This window comes from Aquila chrysaetos, chromosome 6, assembly GCF_900496995.4.
Source record: "Aquila chrysaetos chrysaetos chromosome 6, bAquChr1.4, whole genome shotgun sequence".
Lineage (NCBI taxonomy): Eukaryota > Metazoa > Chordata > Aves > Accipitriformes > Accipitridae > Aquila > Aquila chrysaetos.
The window spans coordinates 47,995,464-48,021,000 of NC_044009.1; the positions used below are offsets into that span (position 1 = coordinate 47,995,464).

The window sequence follows — 25,537 nt, forward strand, 5'->3', positions numbered from 1 at the left end:
TATATTCTTAGGTGACTATACTTAGAAAAACTCCACTTAAATGACTTGTATAAGATTTCTCAACAAGACAAAGCAAAACATGTTAACTCCAAATACTACTTAATTTATTCCTGAAGTTCTAAAACATGTTTCTATGAAAGAGCTGATTCTTCTCTCACGCTTCTAATGCTTCACCAGAATGCTTACATGCTTGCTAATATAGAATCGCTGTTTTTCTTATTTGTGTATATCTTTGTAAATAGAGAAAGCTGGAGTTGGAAATGGACTTTCATATTAAGTATGTTCATTTACATGGAAGTGATAAGAATTTACTGCTTACCAAAATGAAAGGTAAATCTGAGTGATTTTGAAAATTATTTCTGTGCACCATTCAAGACATATTTATCTAAAAATAAGTTCTATATGCAACACATTAGTGTTACCAACCATGTACGTAACAAATGATTTAGTACTGTCTCTCTACTTTGATTTTTATAGCCTTACCTTTTGCTATGCAACTGTTATTCCTCTCCTTATAATTTTTCTCGCATGCACATTTGTATGACCCCTTAATATTATTGCAGTGTTGGGAGCAGGCACCAAATACCATACACTCATTGATATCTATGAGGAAGAGAATTGTAATTTATATACCTATAGTTTAATACATTAGTATGTAACATGTTCGGAAAATCATGGAACAAAGCAGATGAACAAAAGGAACTCAAAAGCATTGGTATATGTTGCAACAGTAAAAAGAAGCCTTCTGCAATTATCAGTAATGTCATTTCTGCTGCAATCAACATATCTGAGAAAGATTTTTTAGATTATTTCTCCATCCTTCCTATATCAACCTACCATCATTAGAGCTTGAAATCAACTTGGAGAATGAAAATGTCTGTTACAATTATTTCCAACATACCTACCTCTGGTACAGTCAAAACTACATGATTTTTCCTCACTGGAAAAGTTCCTGCGTATACCTTTTGCTTAAGAGCCAAACAATGAAGTTTCTGTATGCAAGTATATATTCACTTTGATAGTCCCACTGAAGTGATCTCCACTTTTTCTGTAAGTTACTGCTCACCAGTAAGAAAATGAACTCACAACCCATTCTTTGGGAAGGTAGATTGATCTGATCTTTCTGATCAACTCTTTCATTATAACAACTACGTCTTTTTTTCTGACCAGTGTGGCATCATATATATTAAGACTACATTTTTTAAGGAATTTTACTTTCAATCTATTTATTTTCATTTCAATTTTGTTTTATGTATCTTCATTATTTTAAGCATCTCAAAATATTGACATATACCAACTTAAACACCAATGCCAATTGCTCAGTTAAATAATCTACTAGGCCTTAAATCACCCATTTACCCCTTAAATCATAAAATCATTTAATAGTCTGACCTGAACCTTTTGACATACGCAACCAATCTTAATCTTTGATAACCTCTCCAGGTAAAATGCATAAATCTATATCCTGTAAATCCTTTCAGTTTCTTTTCTTGATTTCTTAATCCCATAGCTGTGAAATAGTTTTTACTCTGCAGAACAAGTATGTGATATGTATCTCCTTCTCCAGCATAGAAAATTGACTACGCAGTTGACCTTTAGTATTTTACAGCAAAGGATGATGGAAAAGATCTGTACCTTCACATTGTCTATTCCCCTTGTTTCTCTGAAATCCAGGTTTACACTGACACAGCAGGGATGTTTTTGTTTGATTACAGTATGCATCATCTCCACAAGGATTCACATTATCTTCACATGTATATTCAGCGACACCTAAACATAAACAAAATGTCTAAAAAGCCGCTGATAGATTTGCTCAAACTGTTAAAAATGAGATCTAAAATAACAACAACAAATAACAAATTTATCTTTCTATTAAAAGAGTATCAGGGAAATTTTAAACAAATATATGACATTACAGTATTTACCTACATATGCATATAAACTGACAGTATTTAATTGAGATACTTCATTTCACATCAAGAATTTAATACTAAAATTTATTTTGTTGCAAATATAAGATAAAATACAATCAACTTATAGCTAAACTACTTGAAAAACTCAAGAACTACTCTAAAAACTACTACAGCTTGAATTCCTATAAAATTTGCCTTCCTCTTGTGGTATGTCTAATAGAATTAACTCTTCACTACAAAACCCCAACTTTAATTAACTTCTGTGTTGTTGAGTAGGTTTTGCATGGATGAAAGTCTCAGTTAATTATTTCTTTTCTGCTACAATCACAAAAACGTATCTTGTCAGCCAAACTCACTTATTTTGCAGTCTTGCTCATCTGAACCATCTCCACAGTCATCAAACCAATCGCACTGTAGCTCCATTGGAATACATTTCTTATCATTACAAGCAAACTCATCTTTTTTGCATGGTCTTGGTTTATATGTGATTTTATCTATATAATTACAAATTAATAAGAGAAAAATAAATCAGTATTTAAGACTCTTAGATTATTTCAGACACATATAAATGGGAATGACCATGAAGCAGTAAGCAACTGGAAGTTATTTCAAGCTTAATTTCTTTCAATTTCAAATTCTGATCTACTAACCTCCAGTTAAGCTTTACTGAAGGACAAGCAGATCTCTGTAACAAAGTTTGCCTTCAAGTTGTTTTCTTTGATCTGAATGCCTTGAAAGGTAATATCACCTACCGCAGTGATCTTCATCCGAGTTATCACCACAGTCATCGACCTCATTGCAAATCTGCTCAGGTCGCAGACAAACCCTGTTGTTTCTACATCTGTACGGCCTTGTTGGAGGGCATGGAAACTTTACTGTATATTAAAAAAACAGAACCAGCCGTTACCCAGCTAGCATTCTTGAACCTTCCTTAATGTCTCCTTATCAAACCAATAAGCAGGCACGGGAACAGAGTTGTACCTGACATATGAATGGTATTTGATTTTAACTTCTGGTACCTAATGGAATAACACTTCAACAATGTTTACAGTATAAGTTCTTCATTTAAGGAATAAAATTATTTTGAGTGATAAGGGTAATTACACTTCTCTTTGAGAATCAGTACATATGACAGAAATAAAACAAAGGAAGTAGGAAGCTTAATGATGATCAATATTTCAATGTAGAAGTAACTTTTTCCCATCTGTGCATTTCCTACAAAAAGATTAATTTCTCACAAATATCTTATCTGACATTACATGAATAGCAATAGCAACAGAAAACTATGTCCCCCATTTCAAGCTAATCTTCTAAAAGTAAAATAAAGATAACTTAGACGCATATGACCTTACACATTTATGCATGTTACATGTCTTTTCTTGCTTTACTACATGAAAAGCACTGAAAAATGTAATGTCATACCACACATTTCAGCAACTTCATCAGAGTTATCTCCACAGTCATCCTCGCCATCACAAACCCAAAAATGTAGTTTGCAGAGGGAATTGTTGCACAAAAATTCATCAGCTCTACATATATTTCCCCCTGGGAGGATGAAAAGACGACAGAAGAAAAACCCAGGAAAACAGAAAGACAAAAGAAAGAACGTCAATTCTTGATAAAACCGGTACAACCACTTATCACACAATATCTGCAGAGAATGACACATGTAGCATAACTAAATGAACAAATCCCAAATGAAAGGGTTGGAGAGGCAGAGAGAAATACTCATTTAAAACCCTCTTCCTTGACCATACATTTCTTTCACTTCCTTTTCGTGACTGCTAGCTAGGAATCACCTATTTGGCCTGACTAGAAGGGGCATTTATCAGAGACAGACACTGACAACTCACCAGCTAGGCACGCTCCCCTTACATTTAGCCAGGAGATGCTTAAACTGTCTTTCTGTCTGTAACCTCCTTTGGTGATGCTGACTTTCAGAAAAGACCTGGCTGGGTACATCAGTAATTTGTGCTATCAGAGAACGGTACAAACCAGAAGACAGAAATACGGTCAAACTTGTGAAAAGCTGCTTCAGTCCAGGTTTGTTTCACATGAATGTCTGATCCTTCACCTATTCCTACTCCCACTTTCTGAGCCACACATCGTGTTCAGAAGAGACAAAGTGATTGCAGTCCCTTAGCCATGAGGTAGCACCTTTTTCTTCTCCCGAGGAGTAATAGGCTTGGCCAGGCTTGTAACATCCCCATCAACTATAAACTCTGTAATTAGGGAAGATCTAGACATGTAGGCACAGAGTAGATAAGACTAGGTGACCTCTAACACTCCCTTCTCTTTTGTAAGTTCTGAAATTTCTCATTAGGATATTTACTGAACACAGAATGCAGCAAGAATAAATTCTTCTGTGTAACTTCAGTATTGATTGAACTCTGAATCATCTAACAAAATGGAACAGAGGGTGAGAGAAAATGTTTTAAGCTGGAGTGCTCAAGCTTTAAAAATTGGCTCAAGCTGGATTCAGTTCTAACATGTATAGCAGTAAGAAGGCATTTTGTTTCAAAATTATGACTAAATTTTACCACTACTAATCAACGAAGTTATGGAAACTTCTTGAAATTAATTTTCTTTATAACACATTTTTACGGTAACTGGATTCTCAGTTTCCTGAGAAGAGCAGAGTATAAAAAAAATAAAGCCGTGTACCTGCAGAGGAAGAAACAATGAAATTTCATATGACAACACCAAAACTCTCACTGTGGCTTCCCTCAATGCATTACACCCACCCTAATAGTTAGATCAGGCTCCAGTGGCTTTTTACTTACTCATTCAGTGCCCTGTTCACACCCCATTAAAATCAACAGAATGCTTTCTTTTGCTATAAAGGGTTCAGAATGGTTTAAATTTTTTTTCCAGAAAATTAAATTGTATGAAATACCCACCATGTAAGAGGACGTTGGGAACTCACACTATGTTACCAAATATAATTCACTTCCATTGCAAAGATAACGTATGAACATTAACAGACATATTCTTTATTATTATCCAAGGAAAAATATATAAAATTCAAGTATTCTTCGTGATAAAAGACATGAATATAAATAATTGTGTGTGTAATCACAATATAACCATAATTCTAGTTGTATAATAAGATTGAAAAGAGCTACGTTTATAAATATGCATAGTGGGCTACAGATAAATATTATGGAGATTGTTTTAGAACGCTGTAGAATAAAACTCCATTTGTTTGCGCTGTATTTCCAAAGAGGAAAAAATTAGTTATCAGTGAGATAAACTGGTATTTGTTTCATGTGATCGCTCTGCCTGTCATAATTCCTTTATAGAATAGATTTCTGTAACAGAAATCATAATTGTGACATAAATGCAAAGTATTATAGCAATAACCAACTAGGCAAAAGGCTTGTTATTGCATTATAAGCAATCTGCAGTTCACAGAAGCTCCATTATGCTATCCAAAGAATAATGTGGGCTTCAGATAAAATAAGCGCATTACTACTTACTTACACTTCATTGGTTTTTAAAGAGATACAGTCCAGATATTTTAAAAGCAGTTTTAAAATAGACTAGAAAGTTTTTAAAACTTTGTTATCTCAGTCTTCTTAAAACAATTCATTCTTCAACACTTCCAAATATGGTGTTCTTCTCTTTGCATCTAAACATCTCTGGAACTTTCTTCCTATTTTCTTCATTTTCTGGTCTCTCTTTCAAACTTAATCATCCCATATAACTTCTGTTTTTTTCTACTGGTAAGTGTTGCTTAATAGACTTACAACAAAATAAGGGAAGGATATTTTACTCCGTATTTGCTTGCTTCATCTCTGATTATTATTACTTATTATTGTACTGCATTATGCTTTTGAAGTTAGACACATATCATGTGACTGTAGATGACTAAGACACATAACTACTCACTGTGAAGAAAAGGAAAGAAGAAAAATCTGGAAAAAACATGAAGCTGACAAAATGCTGAGTAAAATTTTGCTTTTGAAAAAAAATTCTTTAATTTGAGTTAGAATTTCTTTGTTTGTCACAATTATTGAATTACTACACTTACTAAGAATTTTGTGCAGAGTTACACTGCTACTGCCTAGTAGCTGAAGCAAGGTTCAGTTAAAAAAATCAGCGGCAACTGTGAGAATCAGATCAACAGATGTATTTCTCAAAAACATATTTGGAAGCTTAATCATAAGCCCGAAAGTCTAAGAACAGTGTTTAGCTTCATGTGAATCAACTTATGTGCACAGTTCTGCTCTCTATGGAGAGCAAGAATTCAAAATGTGGTTTTATGGGTTCTGGGTAGTTGCAACATTTCATCTCCACAGAAACAAACAGAAAACTGGGGTCTTAAGATTACTTATTTAGCAATTTTTCATTATATTGCACGGCTTTGTAATTTATTGTTGCCTGTAAAACTGTAAATTAACTGGACTTATTACTGATTTCCCTGATGAGACAGAATATGTTTCCAGTAATAACACAACCTTTTGGTCCTTGGGGAAGGAAATGCAAAGAAGGAACAAAGAGCTGTGAGGCATAAACAATGTAAGTTTTGCTTCATCTTGCAAATTGCTCGTGAAGCTGCTATACTGTCTTTGTTGAAAGAAGTCACAGAGCTTTCATTTCATCACTCAGAATGGCCAGGCTACCACTAACTTCTAACGTGTGTTCATAAAAAAACCCCAATAAAGTAAGCCTTTTAAAGAAAAGTGTCTCTTGCCTTGGCCACAGTTTTCTTCGTCACTGCCATCCACGCAGTCGTGGATCCCGTCACAAAGCCATCTGACAGGGATACAGTAGGCCTTATTTTTGCATCGAAACTGGTCTTCTTTACATTCAGTTACACAATCCATCTGTGTGAATACAGATATGAACTAAGTATTAATGAATGAGAACAACAGCATACTTAAGACAAACCTAACAAAATTTACCAACACTGTTTTTCATTGTCCTACATATTTAATACAATAAAGTTGTCCCTGACAGCACAACGTGCAATTTAAATAGTTCCTGAAGTCCAAGTGAAATTGTAACCACACGTTATATATGTTCTGGTATTACTTCTTTATGTTGCTCAGTATTAGCAATGGAAACGATAGCTATGTTTACGTTTCTGAAGTCAACTGCCCTGCAAGAAACAACCCTGGACATGAGGCCAGTTAGCGCAAACTGGTTTATATCCAGATTAATCAGGACTAGAAACCTCTGGAGTGGGTTGTCTTCACCTGCACTGGGTAGCATTTGGCTCAGGCATCCTTCACACTCTAACTGGCACCTTTATGGCTCTGAGAAATAACAACTATTTTTGATCTTTTTTCTTGAAGTTGTTCATGAAAGTGGTAATTTGTTAAGAAGTTATCAACAGTGCAACATGTAGGAAGAGCACAGCATGAAGACCTACAGAGGCTGAGGTACCTGCTAGGACTGTATTAGATGAATCTAGAGGACAGAGGGAGCCAACTGTGACACAAACTTGTCCACACTGGCAGTGTGGAGCAGTCTCTGAAGCAAACTCCCCCAGAACCACACTCAGGTTTTGACTTAGGGGAAACAAATTTGTCTACTCCAAAAGGTGGACACAGAGCAAACTAACAGTGTAACTACCAGGGAATTAAATCGGGCGTTAAATTATCTGACAGTGTTCAATGGATGCAAAAAAAACCCACTTGCCCCTTTAAATATTTTCAGATCTAAAACTGTTAACAAATTTCATGCCAGACTGTATGGAAAAAAAAAAAAAAAAAAATCAACAGAAATTTGTCAGCTACCTCATCAGATCCGTCAGCACAGTCATACTCCCCATTACATTTCAAAGATGCCGAAATACAGCCTCCACTTGCACACACGTACTCACTTGAAGAGCAGGTTGGAGATGCTGATTACAAACACATATTTTAGCATTAAGAAAAAGACAATTTATAAATAACTTGCTTTATAATTTAATGTTTTCATCTGGTTAACAGAGTGAGCAAACATGTATTTGTAGCCGACCAGAGCTTTTCCAAACATTCATAAACTACAATGAAATACTTGACGAAACTGAACTGTTGCATCCTAAGTAAACTGTATAATGATACTGAAAGGATATTTGTGTTTTATCACTGAGAAATTTCTTTTTGTGTTTTCCTTATGCTTGGTAACAATGGTAACTACACACATACGTATATTCATAGAATGAGTATATTAAAAAAATTGCTTTCTTTAAAATGGGCTTAGGGTTAGGCTAAAGTTATCTAAGTGCTTATAATAAAATAAGCTAAATGTATAAGAAACCATGGTTTCAGAAAGTATACATTATTACAATTAAAATAAATACATATTAACCAGTTTTATTTAAAATATAGGTGGATTTTTTTTTCACATTGTAAATCAGGGGAGTTTTGTCATAGGCTTCTATCAGTTGCACCCATCTAGACGAAGCTTACAAAAAATTTAGGAAAATTGCCACAAAAAATAAACAACTGCATTTTCCAAGACAGTAAAAAGGAAATAAAACAATAAGAACAAAAATAATAACTTTGTAGAGAAAACCTTTGCATAAGGACTAGTAAACTTTGAATGAACACCACAAAGCAAAAAAACCCCAGAGACGCTTTAGTAACATGCCACGAATTACTGTTTTCAAAGCAGAATTTTATATACTGAGTATACATTATCAAATTATATTTCTACATAATTAAATCAAATAGTGTTCCTCCAAACGCTTCATATTGCATAGCTGTACATAAGTGGGGTTTTCAAAACACGAGTAGGAAGACACAATGATACACATTTGAAAGAGAAAGTATTTCAGATTTCTTTGCACTCCTCCCTACTTTCCAAGGAATTTTGATTTGTTGATTTATTTTCTCCTTGTTTCATTATGATTTATCCCTTGCTTCATTTTATTTTTCAGCATTATGTAAAACAATACCTGGTTCACAATTTTTCTCGTCATCCCCAAGTTTGCAGTCTTCGTGACCATCACATTTCCATTTCGCTGATATGCACTGACCATTGGAACACTGGAACTGATCTCTTGAACAGCCTGTTTCACAATACCTCTGGTACAACAAGAACAAGCATATAGGAGATCAAGAGTTTAATATAAACATTAGTAAATACACAGCTGATCACAGAAATGACAGCCTATACTCCTCTAAACTATTAAATACAGTAATGCCTTGTGAAATAAAATATTTTTGTCGATACGATTCATGAAAGGTGGCTTGCACCCTCTAAGAAGGTGGAAAGCATCTGAGGTCCAGCACGGGCAGGAAAGGAGAAAGGACAAAAGGGACAGGAAAGAACAGAAAAACAGCAAAGCATTATCCAGTGAGCTTCTGCTACACAACAGTCTACACTGTTTTCTCAAAAAACGCCCACAAACCAAACCAAACCAAATCAAAACACACCCCTGCTGTGTGTAGAAAGAGTGGTTCCCCAACCAGGACACAAAATATTTCCAGGAGGGGAAGAGGTCCAGATCATTGCTGGGACAAAAAGATGTAGACGATTGTTAAACACAACTTGATTTTATTTGCATGTTCTCTTTTTAGGATAACTATTTCAATAGGTTTAGTTTTAATTTAGTAAACATATTTGCATATATGGATTAATGTGTAGAATTCCCATTGCTGCTTTTAAAAATATTCGTATGTGGGAATCCATTCTCCAACAATATAAAACTACTAATTTTCTAAAGAAATATTTTTCCTGGAAGAAGCCTACCTCATCCGAGCCGTCTGCACAGTCATAGTCTCCATCACACCAGAATCTTGCTGAAACACAGTCGCCATTTGCACAAAGAAAGTCTTTCAAAGTGCATGTTTGAGGCTCTGAATAAAGAAAAGTAACAACCCTAGGCTTATTAGCATTTCCATAAAATAGTTTATACATACCACCCCCCCAGCCAGTCAATGAATGACTATAACAAAGTCAAAACCACTAACTTGCAAACTATAAGGATTTTTTTTCTGTAGGATTTTGTTTCATAACATTTTATAACTAAATTTCATTTACATATAGTAAGATAGTAGTGAAAATACTTTCGTTTCAGTTCTATCAGATTTCTTTGGAAAATTATGAGATGCTGACTATATAAATATTATTTATTTCAACGCATTTATGTTATTACAGGTTTTGTGAGATATGTACCACAGATTAGAAATTCATTTTGCACCTGTTAATACCAAGTGTCATTAGAACCAACCAGAACTTTGACTTTCCATCATGTAATAGCATACCATTTATCACATACCTTTTAACATGTGTATGTGTCTCAAGAGTCACCTTCCCCCATGCTAAGCATTCAGGGGAATAGTATCGAGATGGTAAATGGAATCCCTAAGAGGTAAGGTTTGGAGTTTCAAGTAAAATCCATCTTCCAGATATTAAGTATGGGAGGAAGCATGACAATAATCCACTGACTTAAATACTGACAAAATTGTTAGAGAGATTTAACAGAATGGGAATACAGTGGGTTGCAAAAGTCAATGGACTGTATACTTTCATAAAAAAATCACTACTGTTAATTTGTTAGAAAACACAGAAAAGGAAAAAAAAGGTAAGGATAAGGATGGAATTTTCAAGTAATTTTAGGAAAACAGAAGGGAGATGTTAGTTAAAAAGAATCTAAGGAGCTTACAGATAGATAGGAGACAGGAAAGGTTGGAAGGTTAAGTGGGATATTTTGTGATAAATGGGTACGTTGTTGTAATCCCTGGGAAAAAAGACAACACAGGGAGGTCTGAATTCATTATAAAAGGTGGACACAATAAAGGGGAAGAGTAGACACAAAATTAATTCAAGGTACAATCAAAGCAAACAGGAGAAGCAGGCTGCAGGGACTGATGGAGTAATTCTGAGAAGGTGAGGTTGGCTGTTTCAGCCTATTTGCTTCGCTGTCTGCGCAGCTCTGCATTTTCGCTCCTGCTGCCACCAAAACACTGCCAACAGGACCAGCGTGGAAGATTCCCCTAGCAAAATACTATGTGCTTTCCTCCTGAAAATGAGGACCATTACAAAAGCCATTGGAAAAAATGAAGCTAATGTCTGGACTTTGGACCATTAGATTAAACAAAGCAGCAGTGGGGATCAAGGAGAATTTAAGCAAGTCTTTACATGCAATTTAGACTTTGCCAGAGAGCTTTGGGAAAGCAGGACTGAAAAAACAAACAAGGATTATTTGTGGGATTATTTCCATCACAGTAAACATTGCATTATGTAAATAATGTAAAATCAACAATAAATATTAATTAGTAAGACCTTTTCAACAGAGAGATGGGAAAAGAGTTCAGGCAAATGGTAAATGACTGACTAAATCAATGGAAGAAAGGTAAAAAAGAAAGAGGAGAGACTGAGAGCAGACAGTAGCAATGGACAGTAATAGAGTGGGTAACGCTAAAGTTATGGAAGTTACTATGGAAGGTGGAAGCATGAATGCTTTTTAAAAACATACCATAGTGATCAAGGAAAGCAAACACAAAATTAGAGGCTTCCAATTCAGAAGAATGTGGTAAATACCAATATGAGAATACACTAGACATGCGCTGTGCAGACCTAAGGTAAAGTTGAACTTAGTTTTTTTCTGGGTTTATAAAAATCAAAAACTGTTTCAAGTAAGGAATAGTTTCAATGAACCTTTCAGCTACTTTTTTTTTTTTTTCCTCACTTCATAAAATAAATCAAAATGACCCTGTTTGAATGTTTTTCAGAGAAATTTCATTTTTCAGGTAGGCACAACTTTTCATTTTGAGGTTGTAGGAAAGTCATAATAAAAGCAGATCTACGGCAATTGCATCAGTTCTCCAGCAATGTTATATTTAAGCAGATCAAAGGTTAGCATTTATATGGATTCTTAGATTCTACACATATGACTCCGAATTTTTTTTCAAAGCAAAAGCTCATTGTATAAACGTTAGCAAATCATTGACATTTGATTGTTTTTGTTGTCAACAGGCCAGGAAGAGGAAGTTCACGATATGATAAATCATGTAAAGGAAATAATATGTGGAAAAAGTAATTCACATGCAAATAAACATTTGTCATGTTTCTATACTGATTTGCAAAATATAAGCAAATACATTTTCTATACTGCTAATGAATTATTTATAAACAGGAATTTGATTCTGGAAAAATGTACACAATGAGCTAACTTCTCAATTCTCTGTTTGCAAGAAATATTTCTTCTGCTGCTGGAATACATCTCTCTGATTTACATATGAACACAGAAGAGTACTTTCCCGTCAGTGCTTAGACTGTTAGTGAAAGGAATAAGTATTAATAGACTGCTGTATAACCAATGAAGGACAGCATCTTTCAGCATCTGCTTTATAAAAACACTGAAACTCCTTCCTGAGAAAAGCATTTTTGAATTATTAGAAAGAATTTTATTTCAAACACAGCACATAAAATGATCTACTTCTTCCACATTTTAAAGTCTGAAAATAATCTGTAGAGCCAACTGACATTTGTCATCAACCTAAATGGCAGCAAGAAAAGGATCTCATGAGAAACATTTAAATTGATTTCCTATTTGGGCTTCAATTTTGCATTTAATAGGCATAGATATTGCACTAAGTCATGAATTGAAAGGATTTTTTAGGAGACTGATGTACTGATACACAAGTCTGAGGGAAAAAACCCATAACTTTTTTTCTTAAAATAGGATATGAAGTTCAAACTTATAGTGTACTTTTTATGTGTGTTTGTACACGATAAATATGTTTGGTCCTTGTGAGAATTCTATGTCTTGTAACAGCTGTTACAAAGCAAACTTTTAGAGAAACTAATTTGTATAATAGGAAGGATGGAACTTGCATGTAGAAAAAGAAGTAACAGCAATATAAACATGGGACAGGAGCACCTCAACTAACATGAGTTAGAAGTGTACATTGACCTCTTGATTCATTCTGCCATTTGGCAGTAGATCCCAAAGATTTAGAGGAATTAGGGGACACACTTAGGCCACGCTTTCTTGTGATCAATGAGTATTCATCAGAACTACTACTAGATGGTTGGGTTGGAGTTGAAACCTTTCAATAAGCCAAGCCAGAGTATCCAGTATGATGCATCTGCATAACATCAGCGTAACAGTATTATCATGATGTTGTGAGTTAACTCTGGAGGGCAGCTAAGCCACACACAGCCACTCAGAAGGCTAAAAGTTCAAAAACTTGTGGGTTGAGATAAAGACAGTTTAATAGGTAAAGCAAAAGCTGTGCGCACAAGCAAAGCAAAATAATAATTCATTCACTATTTCCCATCAGCAGGCTGGTGTTAGCTGCTTCTAGGAAAGCAGGGCTTCATCACGTGTGATGGTCTTGGGAAGACAAATGCCATAACTCTGAACATCCCCCTTTCCTCCTTCTTTTCCCCAGCTTTTTGTTGCTGGGCGTGACATCACATGGTATGGGAGATCCCTTCGGCCAGTTTGGTGCCTCCCAACTTGTTGTGCACCCCCAGCCTGCTTGCTGGTGGGGCAGCACGAGAGACAGAAAAGGCCTTGATGCTGCGCAAGCACTGTTCAGCAACAACTAAAACATCAGTGAGTCACCAGCACTGTTTTGGTCACAAATCCAAAACAGCACCATAGGAGCTACTATGTAGATAATTAAATCTATCCCAGTCAAAAAGAGTACACACGACAAAATGGAAGAAGAGAAAAAAACAAGAGCACCCTTCCTTATATTTTGCCATTACAATACTGCCAAAACCAGTAACATGGACCGTCCTGCAGAATGAATGCCTGTAAACACGAGATAATTAAAGTGGTGATAGGTGGGGTTTTCTTTTCATGGCATTAAATGCAGCTTTTCTTTACTTATTTTCAATAACTTTACTTAGCATTGTATTTCACCAAAACAAAGAAGACACAGTTCTTTGATAGAAAGTTCTTTGTTAATCTAGTCATAAGACTGGCAGGTGTACATAAAAGAAGAAACCTTTGGTACCCATCATTTTAACATACTGAAGTAGCATACTTGCCTTTGGCTAGCACTGACACCTAGCTGCTTTTCGAAAACTGACACTAGCCATTGTCTCACTTGCACCAAGTCAGCTGAATCTTAAGCAATGTAAAGAATGTGAATTTACATCACTGTGCACTCAAAATTCACTCAAGATGACATTACGAGATATTCCAGCTTAGTTTTTTTCAACACGCTGGTTTAAAACATTTTCACTTAAATATTAAATAATTGCTAGTTCTCATTGCATTTGGGATACAAAGTTATCCCAGGACAAAATTAACTAATTTGTTTTCTTGACAACTTGTAGGAGCAACAAAACAGCATTGAGAAGATTCTCTAGCAACAGTAATATTTTTACACTGATTGAATTAATGTCTTTCTACAGCATTATTATGTTTGCTTTGCTTCAGTGTATTATATTTTCTTTAATTACATTCAATAAAACATTACTGGTGCCTTTTTTTCAGCAGGAATAAGATAGTCTTTGTGATGGAATTTTCCATTTTTTAAGTTCCCTGAAAGACAAAAATACTATTTTTGCTCTAATTTGTTTTTAAAAATTCAAATAAACTCTGAAAGCAAATTCCCCCTCCAAAAAGATATTAACTCAGAATAGTTAAAAATGCATTCTGCTTTGCTTAATGCTAACTCAGTATGGACCTATAACCTTCCTAATAACTCTTACTTATTCGGGAGGGTCCAAATATAATTAAGGAACAGTAGACTGCAAGACAAATATAGGTAAATAACAAAGTCATAACGGGCACTAACTATTTGCATTATGCCACTAATAATTTTTCACACCCATATGTGGTACTTTTTAACATGTATTCTGTTTTGCTTCTGATTAACTTCACCGGGATGCTGTGTGAGCATGTGAAGAAACTATATAGAGAAACATAAATACTTGAGCTGAATTTCTATAATTCAATGAATTCATTCTGCATTCTTGAGAAACAACTCATTTTCTGATATAGTTGCCTGACAAGCCCTTTGTACATTCATGTATGCTATAAACAACTTATCTTAATGTGCAGTGTAATATATTTTGTCAAATGCTTTTGAAGTTCTAATTTCATATATATTTGTTTCATTACACTTTATTCTATAAGTGGCTTGACAGCCTATAATGAATTTCATACATCTGTTTCAAACAACTGAACAGTATTATGTATTTTCCCAATGCTTCCAAGATTTTGAATTTTACAACTGTGTCAGCCTACTGTATTTAATTTAAACAGCAAAATATGGGATTCAACAGTTAGAAGTGAAGCATACATTTGACAAGCAAAAGAAAATGAAAAACAAGCTAACACAAACTACAGTTCACCACTCTGGCCTTTAGTTTTATGCACTGGCTGTGTCTGGATACTCTCAACTCACTAATTCCATCCATTACAATTAACTACCGATCTCTTTACCTACAAGTCTAGAGAACAACCAAGAACTGAATATATAACTTAATTATTGATGTGAACACAAAGATGGCAAGCTTAATAAATATTTAAAAAAACCCAACGGATAGAAGATTGCTCCCTCATTAATTGAACTTCTTTTTTTTTTTTAAACACTTCGTACTATGATAATCTAAACTTTAAGGAAGACAATTATTAATGCTGCTTAATAACTAAATCTCACTTCACAAATGGCCAATTTCAAATATGATGCTTGACACTTATTCTGCAAACAGCAATAATGTCTTGTGGAAGTTGTTTTTTTTTCTAAATTTTCAAATTTTCAAAAGATTTATCTAGTCACGCACATTAACATCGCTATAGCAAATCCATGTCTCTATTTGATTTTTACATGAGAATAAAAGAACATAAAATAATTTCTTGGTATTTAAATGGAAGATCCCACTGGCACTAATAATCAATTCCTAAGTAAAATCTCCCACAAAGTTAAGAAAGCTTCTGTGTGTCAAAACCCCCTCTGGGGTATAACAATAAATGGCTGTGAGTGATTACTGAGCCACATGATATTTTCCCCTTTAGATGAAACACTTGCATATGAAAACTACAGCACTATTGCTTGCAGTAACTCACAACATTTTCAAAGGTAGAGAGTAATTAAAAGGCAGACAAATCCCCCTTAACCTTTCAGGCAGAACGAGCTAGTCTTCAGACATCCTGTACCTATGGACACCATGTTTCAAACTGGAGAAAGGGGCTGAGAGCACATACTCAGCATTAGAATGCCTAATTTATTAAACTTTCTAGGTCATTACCTTGAAGATAGTAAATATACATTCATGATATACAATCAGGAATATGCGCTCAAGATTATCTACACAACAAGATATTAATTTCTTGGATTTCTAAGTACAAAAGAAAAAAAAAAAAACAGAAATTGTCAGCTGAACAGAAGGCACTTCAGAACTATTTGCGGAATTTCCCTCTTGAAATACTTCATAAAGACAATGATTATGTGATAAAACCGTTAAGAATTTGTCATTTCTTCCTGAGAACCAGATCTAAATTAACTCACTGAAAGTGGTATTACAGAGATCTACTAGGCATTCAGGTTCCTCAGAGAGAGAACTAGGCTAACTGAGCTACTTTGAATAACAACATCTACTTCTTAATGTGATTAAGTATTATAGAAATGGACGTACCACGATACAAAGCAAGGTGAATCATCTCAGGAATATAATGAATGTAATGGGCAGGCAGTGTATGATCAAACTTTATTGTTAACAAATGTTTATCACTTTATCACTGAGCAGTTTTTATAATTCTTATCTAGAGATATGAAATAGGATATGTAACTTACTGACAAAGGTAAACTAATTGTAATATTTATTTTGAGTTCACCAGATTATTGAGAAGCCATAGGTCAGGCATTTTTCTATAGCTGATACAGAATTACAGCTCTTTATCAGAATGAATAAAATTGGAGAATTTCAACTCTGGGGAACTGATTTTTAACAGATCAGATGGCGTTATATAAAAACATACACCTGCAGTTTATCAAAATTGAAAAGTTTCCTCTTACATGTTGCTAAACTGACTCCACTCCTTATAACATGTACTTAGGTAAAAGTTACTTACTACAGTTTTCTTCATCAGAATTATCACCACAATCGTTTTGGCTGTCACATCTCCAATGATCCGGAATACAGTTGTTGTTTTTGCACTGGAATTCATGAGGCCCACAAGTTTTTTTATCTGTAATTAAGATGAGTATCATTTACATCATTGCAGTCAAAGAGTCAAAATGGGAAAGACTGCTACTAAACAGTAACATGAAATTTTGCTAGATACATTTAAGAAGGAGCAACCGTAACACTTGAAATGTTACTTTCAGAAATAATTTATTTCTTATACTAGGTTCTTTAAGATTCTATTTATTCATTCATAGCAAAAGAGATATGCTCATAATTTTGATGATAAAATTAAAATATAGACTGTATACACTGTCATTTAAAGTAAAAAATATGAATTCAGAAGTGATCACAAATTAGTTTGAAGACAGGGTATTATTGCACTGAATCTCAAAAACTGCATTGACTTTTTCTTGAATTTATCTGTAAGATTGCTTTACAAAAGATCAGATCACAGTAAACCACAAGAATATTTATTTGAAAATGTACAAAATATATATTTCTCAGAAGTTATGCTTCCATATAATAATTTAAGACTAATCATACCCAACAGAAAACTTTGCATTTTGATTTAAATTTTCACCTTCTGATGTCTTGGATTGGAAGTCTACTTATACAAAGTAAAACATTCTAAAGCATATCATGCTACACTGAGATTAAGTTTCTTCATGTAGTAAATTTTCAAGGAGCTTTCCTGTTTACAGAGTAGCACTGTAGGCAAAGCCTCTTGGAGATGCATGAACATCCTGAACTCCTTCAGCAGGAAGGAGCTGCCTCTGTGTTTTATTTATATTTTTTATTTCTTGAGTAATTCTTTCATGTTCTAAGGACTGAGATGAAATGAAGTAATTTAAAAAGTTATCAGTGACATTTTCTTTGAAAAAAAAAGTTTGCTTTGTTAAAGTCTCAGTGACATATTTAAAATTACATGTCACTGTGATGATATTTCAATAGAAACTTTTTAAATTTCCATTAGGCTATTTCATAGCATGTCAGTTCAGACTTCATACTGCTATCATGACATCTCAATGACTTCTAATAACTGACAGAATGAAGGAGGACTGAAACACTAGCTTAAACCTACCTGCTTTCTCTGCCTGTGAAATGGAAAGGACCACAAATTAGAGGTATTAGATTTGATGCTATGGCCCAAACTGCTGCTTTTTGTACTTTGTTTTAGGTGTGGTCCTGAAACTAGAGTGATAAATCAAAATGACATTTGAATATCAAGAAGGTGGAGGTAAATGGTGTTGCAGCTCAGTTGTGTACACTCAAAAATTTCCTAATTACAATACTGCCTTTTGCATTTTCTCCTTATTCTCTGTCAACATCGTGATTGTAAGTAGTTTTCTCCCAAAATACTTTTTCCTACAATGTTTCTCAAGATCATAGTCTATGACATTTCAATCATGACATTTCAAATACTTGCACTGGCAAGCACTTAAAATATATTTATTATTACAAACCACTAAAATATTGCCCCCTCCCCCTCCCCCCCCCCAAAAAAAAAGGCAAAAGCATCACCCCAAGACACTCTGGTATTTTGTTTCTGTAGCTTTGCAAAAGATCAAGTTTCAAACCAGAAATCCATCCTATATTTATTAAAGTCAAGTCCACAATCTCCTATTAACAATCTGCCCACAAAATGAGTCCTAAAGACTAATGACAGATTATATTCTATTTATCCTTCCACATTCAATAGAAATACCAAGATCTAATCAGTAATACACAGAAGCCAGAGATGACATCCCTTCATTTCAGCTACCTGCTAGGATGAAGAGAACATGCAATATATCTTTTCTTATTCTTCATAAAGGATTATCTAGTTCTCAGGGATGCTAAATCCATCTTCTAGCATTGCCTCTTTACACTTGTGAGGAAAGGCTGGATTTTTTTTTATAATTTATCTGAGTGTAGTCTAACCTTATGATTACCACTTGAATATTAATCTTTCTCTTTTTACTCTATTTATACCAAACACAAAGGAATATTTAATTATTTTTTTATACAAAATATTTTGCATGTCTGTAAGGCTCTCTCTCCTTCACTTGACAAATCTGAAAGCTTTATTCTTCCTTTCAGTTGACTGATCTCTCGTAGCAGCTTACACTTGACAATATCTTATGAACCATATTTGCTTGTCTTGTATTTCCTTCTTCATATTAATGAGAGCCGAGGAAAACACTAGGATACTAGAACTAAGAACAGAGAGGAAGATTTGGGAAAGTTGTGTAACAAATATCTGACCTTTGAGAAAGAGTGATTTTCCTCATCTCAAAGGAAATAGTGCAAGACCTTAATTTTTTTAATTGTGGAACCCTGAAAAGCACACATGGGCCCACACACATTTTGTCATTGCTGCTTTCAACACTAAATTGCTTTCCATTTTTCTTAAAACGAGAGCACCTTAAAATGTGAAAGTTCAAATAGGAATGGTACAAAGGCAAAGAAGTAAGTACTGATAACTCAATTTTCATATTTCTCTCTTCAAATTATTATTATGAAATTTACTGATCTACTGTAACAGGCAAAGGCCCCTTCTCAGAAGTTTGTGTGACCGTCTGAAGTAGCTGCTGGTTGGTTGGGGTTCATCTTTTGTGCATACCGAACTAGAATTTTGTTTTAGAAGTGATTCTAAATGAGCATGAAGAAAATAGGATGAAGGCTTAAATGGAAAACAAAACAAAACAAACCCCAAAATATTACATATGCACCCTAAAAGCATTTTGATTCAAATATCAATCCCTATGAATTAAACCACTATTTTGTCACTAATTGCACTACATTGCCGTTTGGGGATTTTAATTCCATATATATACACATTCGTGCATTGTGCAGTGTGTGTGTGCGTGCGTGTGCCTTGAGAGGGATAAAATCCAAAATGAAAAGAAACTCGCTTTTGATTGAGGATCAGCTAGCTGTTCTACAGCTTGGCAGGCTGTCACTGATGCTGGATACAGGAAATTCTAAGCCTGTTGAAGGAAGTTTAAGTTTATATAATGCATCCTTCAAATGTCTCAAAGAACATATTCATCATCAGAAAAAAATTTACTTTGACTCTTTAGGCTAAAAATAAAATTAGTATTAAAAAAAGTGAGGAAGCAGAAAGCAGTCATACTAATGTTGACACATTATGCTAATAAAGACCTGAAATACATATAACCTTTAAAGCAGATTATAATCACTTCCCAAGATCACACACAGCTTTCTTCAGATTCTCACTCAGACAGGGCCTTTTTTTGATGTAAAGTGTTAGAGTGAGCAAGTGAGTAAAGTGAGCAAGGATAACTATAATCTAATGGCTTCTCTTAATTGCCTGGACAGAAAGCATGAATTAACTCTATCTACTGTTCTTTGAAAAACACCATACACTCATTAATAAACATACATTTCCTAATTCTGCTACAATTGTCTGAGTTGGAAAGTAACCACAGAAGACTAAATACATTCAGATGACTTCTAACAAATTTACTCAATAGAGTATCTCCAATAACACACAATAGCAGATGTTGACTAAGCAAAATATATATGACTATGCAGCACTTAAACAAAAAAGAGATTACCCTTTATGTAAGTTTTGCATTATAAGCATTTTAGAAATGAACTATAAACTACAAGTTAGTATTAGCATCAATATGTGCAGATCTTTATTATACTCAGCTTGCAGATTTAGAATTTAATTCTATCAAACTTTGTTCATAAAAATAACCATCTTTAAATAAAAAAAACCAAACAACAAAACAACACAGAAGACCAAAACGTGTTAAAACTACTGCTGTAATAAGGTCATTTAAACATATTTCAAATGCTAAAATTATGGAAAACTTTAAAATGTGATTAAACCCACCCTGTTCTTGTCAAGGCTTAGTTGTTCTTTGTGTACATAACCATGTGTGGCATAGAGATTGTGCATATGGATAAACTGTTCTGTTGCCTCCAACAAAAAACCTAAGAGCATTATATGCAGCTAGCAGATTTAAAATAAAAATGTAGGTGGTTTTTCAGGGACGTCTGTAATTAAGCTGTTGAACTCCTTTTTCCAGCATGTTGTGAAAACTTTACAGGAGTTAAAAGAGACTGAAATCCATCAAGGGTTATTGCATACAGAGACATACTGGACTCACAATATCTCTGATTCTCAAATTGTTAGAGGCTGGAAGAGTATCCCAGGGAAGTTTCTATACAGGCCTGCTTTGCTCACATATTCTTCCCTAGATACTAGCTTTCAGTCACTGCCAGCAACAGAATAAAAGGCGAGATGAGTCTTAGGTATGAACCAGCATAACCATTTGTATATATTGGGACTGAGAAAACCTATTTAACTTGGGATTGCAGGCATTGCACCTCTATACAATTTAATTGTTCCAGTAAATTGGACATTATTCTTTCTATTGGCTAAAATGATGAATCACAGTGAAGTACCTATTATAAGTACAATTTTTCCTGTTCAGCGTTAGTTCTGTTTTTTTTTTTCCTCTTTGCTTTTAAACTTTGTGTCTTGAGGATATTATTAGATGAATTATTTTAAGACCCTTTGTGCCACATCAGTTGGGCTTGCATGAGTTACTCAAAATATGAATCCACTGTTTGGAAGCTTGGAATGCTGTCCAAATTGGAAAGAAATGGCATGTTGGAGATCAAGGTGATGGGGGACAGTGCAGAAGAAAGAACCTATGAAGTGGATCAGAAGGTGAGCAGTGCAGGGATAGTCTGTAACAGCCCGGAAGAGAATACAAAGAGTCTCTATGGCAAAGGTTCATCTCCTTTGCATTCACTGTTTCTTCAAGCCAAATGACTTCTTGGACTGTAACTTCTCTCCAGTTGATATGATTAATTAGTTCCCCCTTCTTGGCAATTCAAACGATGGTCCTGGATTTTCAGTGCTAAGGAAGAGTTCAATTTCCTAGGCATATTTACCAGCTCCAACATTTTCATGTATGTGCTTGTGTCAATTGCTTGAAACATATCCATGGAAATTTGGCTGTCTCTCAGTGCTTTGCTCTTGATTACAGCCTGTAATTTTGTTACTCTGTTGTCCCAGAGGTAGCATAAACTTGTCCAGACTCATGTGTTTCATCAAGCCATTTATTGATGCATGGATGAATAATGGTGAGAGCTTTGAATGTTCTGTACAACTATTTTTCTTGCTCTCTTCCATCTCAGAACATTTTTCCATCTTTACCTTTGTAGACCTGTCTTGAAATTTCCACAAGTTTTTCTGCACTTGGTGAGTGCCCATCTTGCACTGGCATCCATGTTCAGTGATTTTCCAACAGTATTGATCCACTTATTCTGACTGATGATCTGTAATCCATTTCCCAGGTGTAATATTTATATTTATTATTTTCTTTCATTTACAACAAAAGAGCTGACTCAGTACTTTCCAACAATGCAAGCAATGACTGAGAACAGCTACTACTACTACTACTACTACTACTACTACTACTACTACTACTACTACTACTACTACTACTACTACTATACAGTGTGATCTGGTTTTTTCCAAGTGATAATGAATAGCGTACTAGGTGTAGACAATAAAATATCATGTATAGACCAATGCGAAAACTGCTTAGATTTTTGACTTTCTAAGACTTGTCTTAATAATTTTAACTGTTTCTGCAGAAATATAATCAATTCATCTGTTCTGTCAATGAGAAACATGCTAAAAACTGTAGAGTTATATTTGTGATCTAACAATGAACCTTCAAAAACCAATGAAAGAAATTCTTGGATTCAAAGCTAGTACTTATGTTCTAAAAAAATCTGTATTAATGGGGTAGAACACTGTGGTTCTGGATATTGTGTAAAATCTGACAGAAAGTAGCGCTTGGTTTGGTAATGGTGTGATTCTGTCCTTGATCTTAGAATCAGAGAAACATAGAATGGTTTGGGTTGGAAGGGACCTTAAAGATCATCTAGTTCCAAGCCCCCTGCCCTGGGCAGGGACACCTTCCACTAGACCAGGTTGCTCAAAGCCCCATCCAACCTGGCCTGGAACACTGCCAGGGATGGGGCATCCACAGGTTCTCTGGGAAACCTGTTCCTTCAGTGTCTCACCACCCTCACAATAAATAATTTCTTCCTAAATCTACTCTCTTTCAGTTTAAAACCATTACCCCTCATCCTACCACTACACTCCCTGATAAAGAGTCCCACCCCATCTTTCCTGTAGGGTCCCTTTAAGTACTAGAAGGCTGCTATAGGGTCTCCCTGGAGTCTTCTCTTCTCCAGGCTGAACAACCCCAACTCTCTCAGCCTGCCTTCAGAGGAGAGGTGCTCCAGCCCTCTGATCATCTTTGTGGCCTCCTCTGGACTTGCTCCAACAGGTCCTTGTCCTTCTTATGTTGGGGGCCCCAGAGCTGAAGGCAGTACTGCAGGTGGGGGCTCATGAGAGCCGAGTAGAGAGGGAGAATCACCTCCCTCGACCTGCTGGTCACACTTCTTTGGATGCAGCCCAGGATACGGTTGGCTTTCTGAGCTGCAAGCACACATTGCTGGGTCATGTTGAGCTTCTCATCAACCAACACCCCCAAGTCCTTCTCCTCAGGGCTGCTCTCAATCCACTCAGGGCCCAGCCTGTATTTGTGCTTGGGATTGCCCCGACCCACATGCAGGACCTTGCACTTGGCCTTGTTGAACTTCATGAGGTTTGCACGGGCCCACCTCTCAAGCCTGTCAAGGTACCTCGGGATGGCATCCCTTCCCTCCAGCGTGTCGACCGCACCACACAGCTCGGTGTCGTCGGCAAACTGGCTGAGGGTGCGCTCAATCCCACTGTCCATGTTGCTGACAAAGATGTTAAACAGCGCCGGTCCAAACACTGACCCCTGAGGAACACCACTCGTCACTGGTCTCCACTTGGACATCGAGCCGTTGACCGCAAGTCTTTGAGTGCGACCATCCAGCCAATTCCTTATCCACCAAGCGCTCCATCTGTCAAATCCAAGTCTCTCCAATTTAGAGACAAGGATGTTCTGCAGGACAGTGTCAAACACTTTGCACAAGTCCAGCCAGATGACATCTGTTGCTCTTCCCTTATCCACCAATGCTGTAACCCCATCACAGAAGGCCACCATTTTTGTCAGGCACGATTTGCCCTTAGTGAAGCCATGCTGGCTGTTACCAATCACCTCCTTATTTTCCACGTGCCATAGCATAGTTTCCAGGAGGATCTGCTCCATGATCTTGCTGGGCACAGAGGTGAGACTGACTGGCCTGTAGTGCCCCAGGTCTTCCTTTTTTCCCTTTTTGAAAATGGGCGTTATGTTTCCCCTTCTCCAGTCAGTGGGAACTTCACTGGACTGGACAGCCACAACTTCTCTAATATGATGGATAGTGGCTTAGCCACTTCATCCACCAGTTCCCTCAGGATCCACAGATGCATCTCATCAGGTCCCATGGACTCGTACACCTTCAGGTTCCTTAGATGGTCTTCGAACCTGATCTTCTCCTACAGTGGTCGGTTCTTCATTCTCCCAGTTCCTGCCTTCGCCTTCTGTGACTTGGGCGGTGTGGCTGGAGCACTTGCCAGTGAAGACTGAGGCATAAAAGTCATTGAGTACCTCAGCCTTCTCCATGTCCCGGGTAACCAGGGCTCCCGTTTCCTTCCGGAGAGGGCCCACATTTTCCCTAGTCTTCCTTTTATCACCGAGGTACCGACAACAAAAGCTTTCTTGTTGCCCTTGACGTCCCTGACCAGATTTCATTCTAGCAGGGCTTTGGCTTTCCTAACCTGATCCCTGGCTGCTCAGACAATTTCTCTGTATTTCTCCCAAGCTACCTGTCCTTGCTTCCACCCTCTGTAGGCTTCCTTCCTGTGTTTGAGTTTGTCCAGGAGCTCCTTGTTCATCCATGCAGGCCTCCTGGTGTTTTCACCTGACTTCCTCTTTGCTGGGATGCCTCGCTCCTGAGCTTGGAGGAGGTGATCCTTGAATATTAACCAGCTTTCTTGGGCCCCTCTTCCCTCCATGGCTTTATCCCATGGTATTCTACCTAGCAGGTCCCTGAAGAGGCCAAAGTCTGTTCTCCTGAAGTCCAGGGTAGCGAGCTTGCTTTGTGCCCTCCTCACTGCCCTAAGGATCTTGAACTCCACCATTTCATGGTCACTGCAGTCAAGGCTGCCCTTGAGCTTCACATTCCTCACCAGCCCCTCCTTGTTGATGAGAACAAGGTCCAGCACAGCACCTCTCCTCATTGGCTCCTCTATCACTTGGAGAAGGAAGTTGTCATCAACAGATTCCAGGACCTTCCTGGATTGCTTATGCCCTGCTGTGTTGTCCCTGCTGTCCCAACAGATATCAGGGTGGCTGAAGTCCCCCATGAGGACCAGGGCTTGTGAACATGAGGCTTCTCCTACCTGTCTATAGAGGGCCTCATCCGCTCGGTCTTCCTGGTCAGGTGGCCTGTAGCAGACCCCCACTATAACATCACCTGTCCCTGCCCTCCCTTTAATCCTGACCCACAGGCTCTCGGTCCGCTCCTCATCCATCCCCAGGCAGAGCTCCATGCCCTCCAGCTGGTCATGGACAGAGAGCAACACCCCCTCCTCTTCTCTGTAGAGGAACTGCCTCCTCAAACTATCAAATTTAAGT

At 36.5% G+C, this 25,537-nt stretch overlaps 1 protein-coding gene across 8 annotated transcripts in view; it reads right to left on the reverse strand.

The window, feature by feature from the left end:
* Positions 1-25,537, reverse strand: part of LRP1B (LDL receptor related protein 1B) — a 759,343-nt gene that overhangs the window by 63,104 nt on the left and 670,702 nt on the right. For all 8 annotated transcript variants that reach the window (XM_030018329.2, XM_030018325.2, XM_030018333.2 and 5 more), the window contains 10 exons: positions 16,891-17,007; positions 9,600-9,706; positions 8,803-8,932; positions 7,658-7,764; positions 6,610-6,742; positions 3,336-3,458; positions 2,666-2,788; positions 2,270-2,407; positions 1,636-1,770; positions 484-603 (listed from right to left, as the gene is read on the reverse strand). In XM_030018329.2, the coding sequence (XP_029874189.1) occupies positions 484-603; positions 1,636-1,770; positions 2,270-2,407; positions 2,666-2,788; positions 3,336-3,458; positions 6,610-6,742; positions 7,658-7,764; positions 8,803-8,932; positions 9,600-9,706; positions 16,891-17,007 (1,233 nt within the window). The remainder of the gene's footprint in view (positions 1-483; positions 604-1,635; positions 1,771-2,269; positions 2,408-2,665; positions 2,789-3,335; positions 3,459-6,609; positions 6,743-7,657; positions 7,765-8,802; positions 8,933-9,599; positions 9,707-16,890; positions 17,008-25,537) is intronic.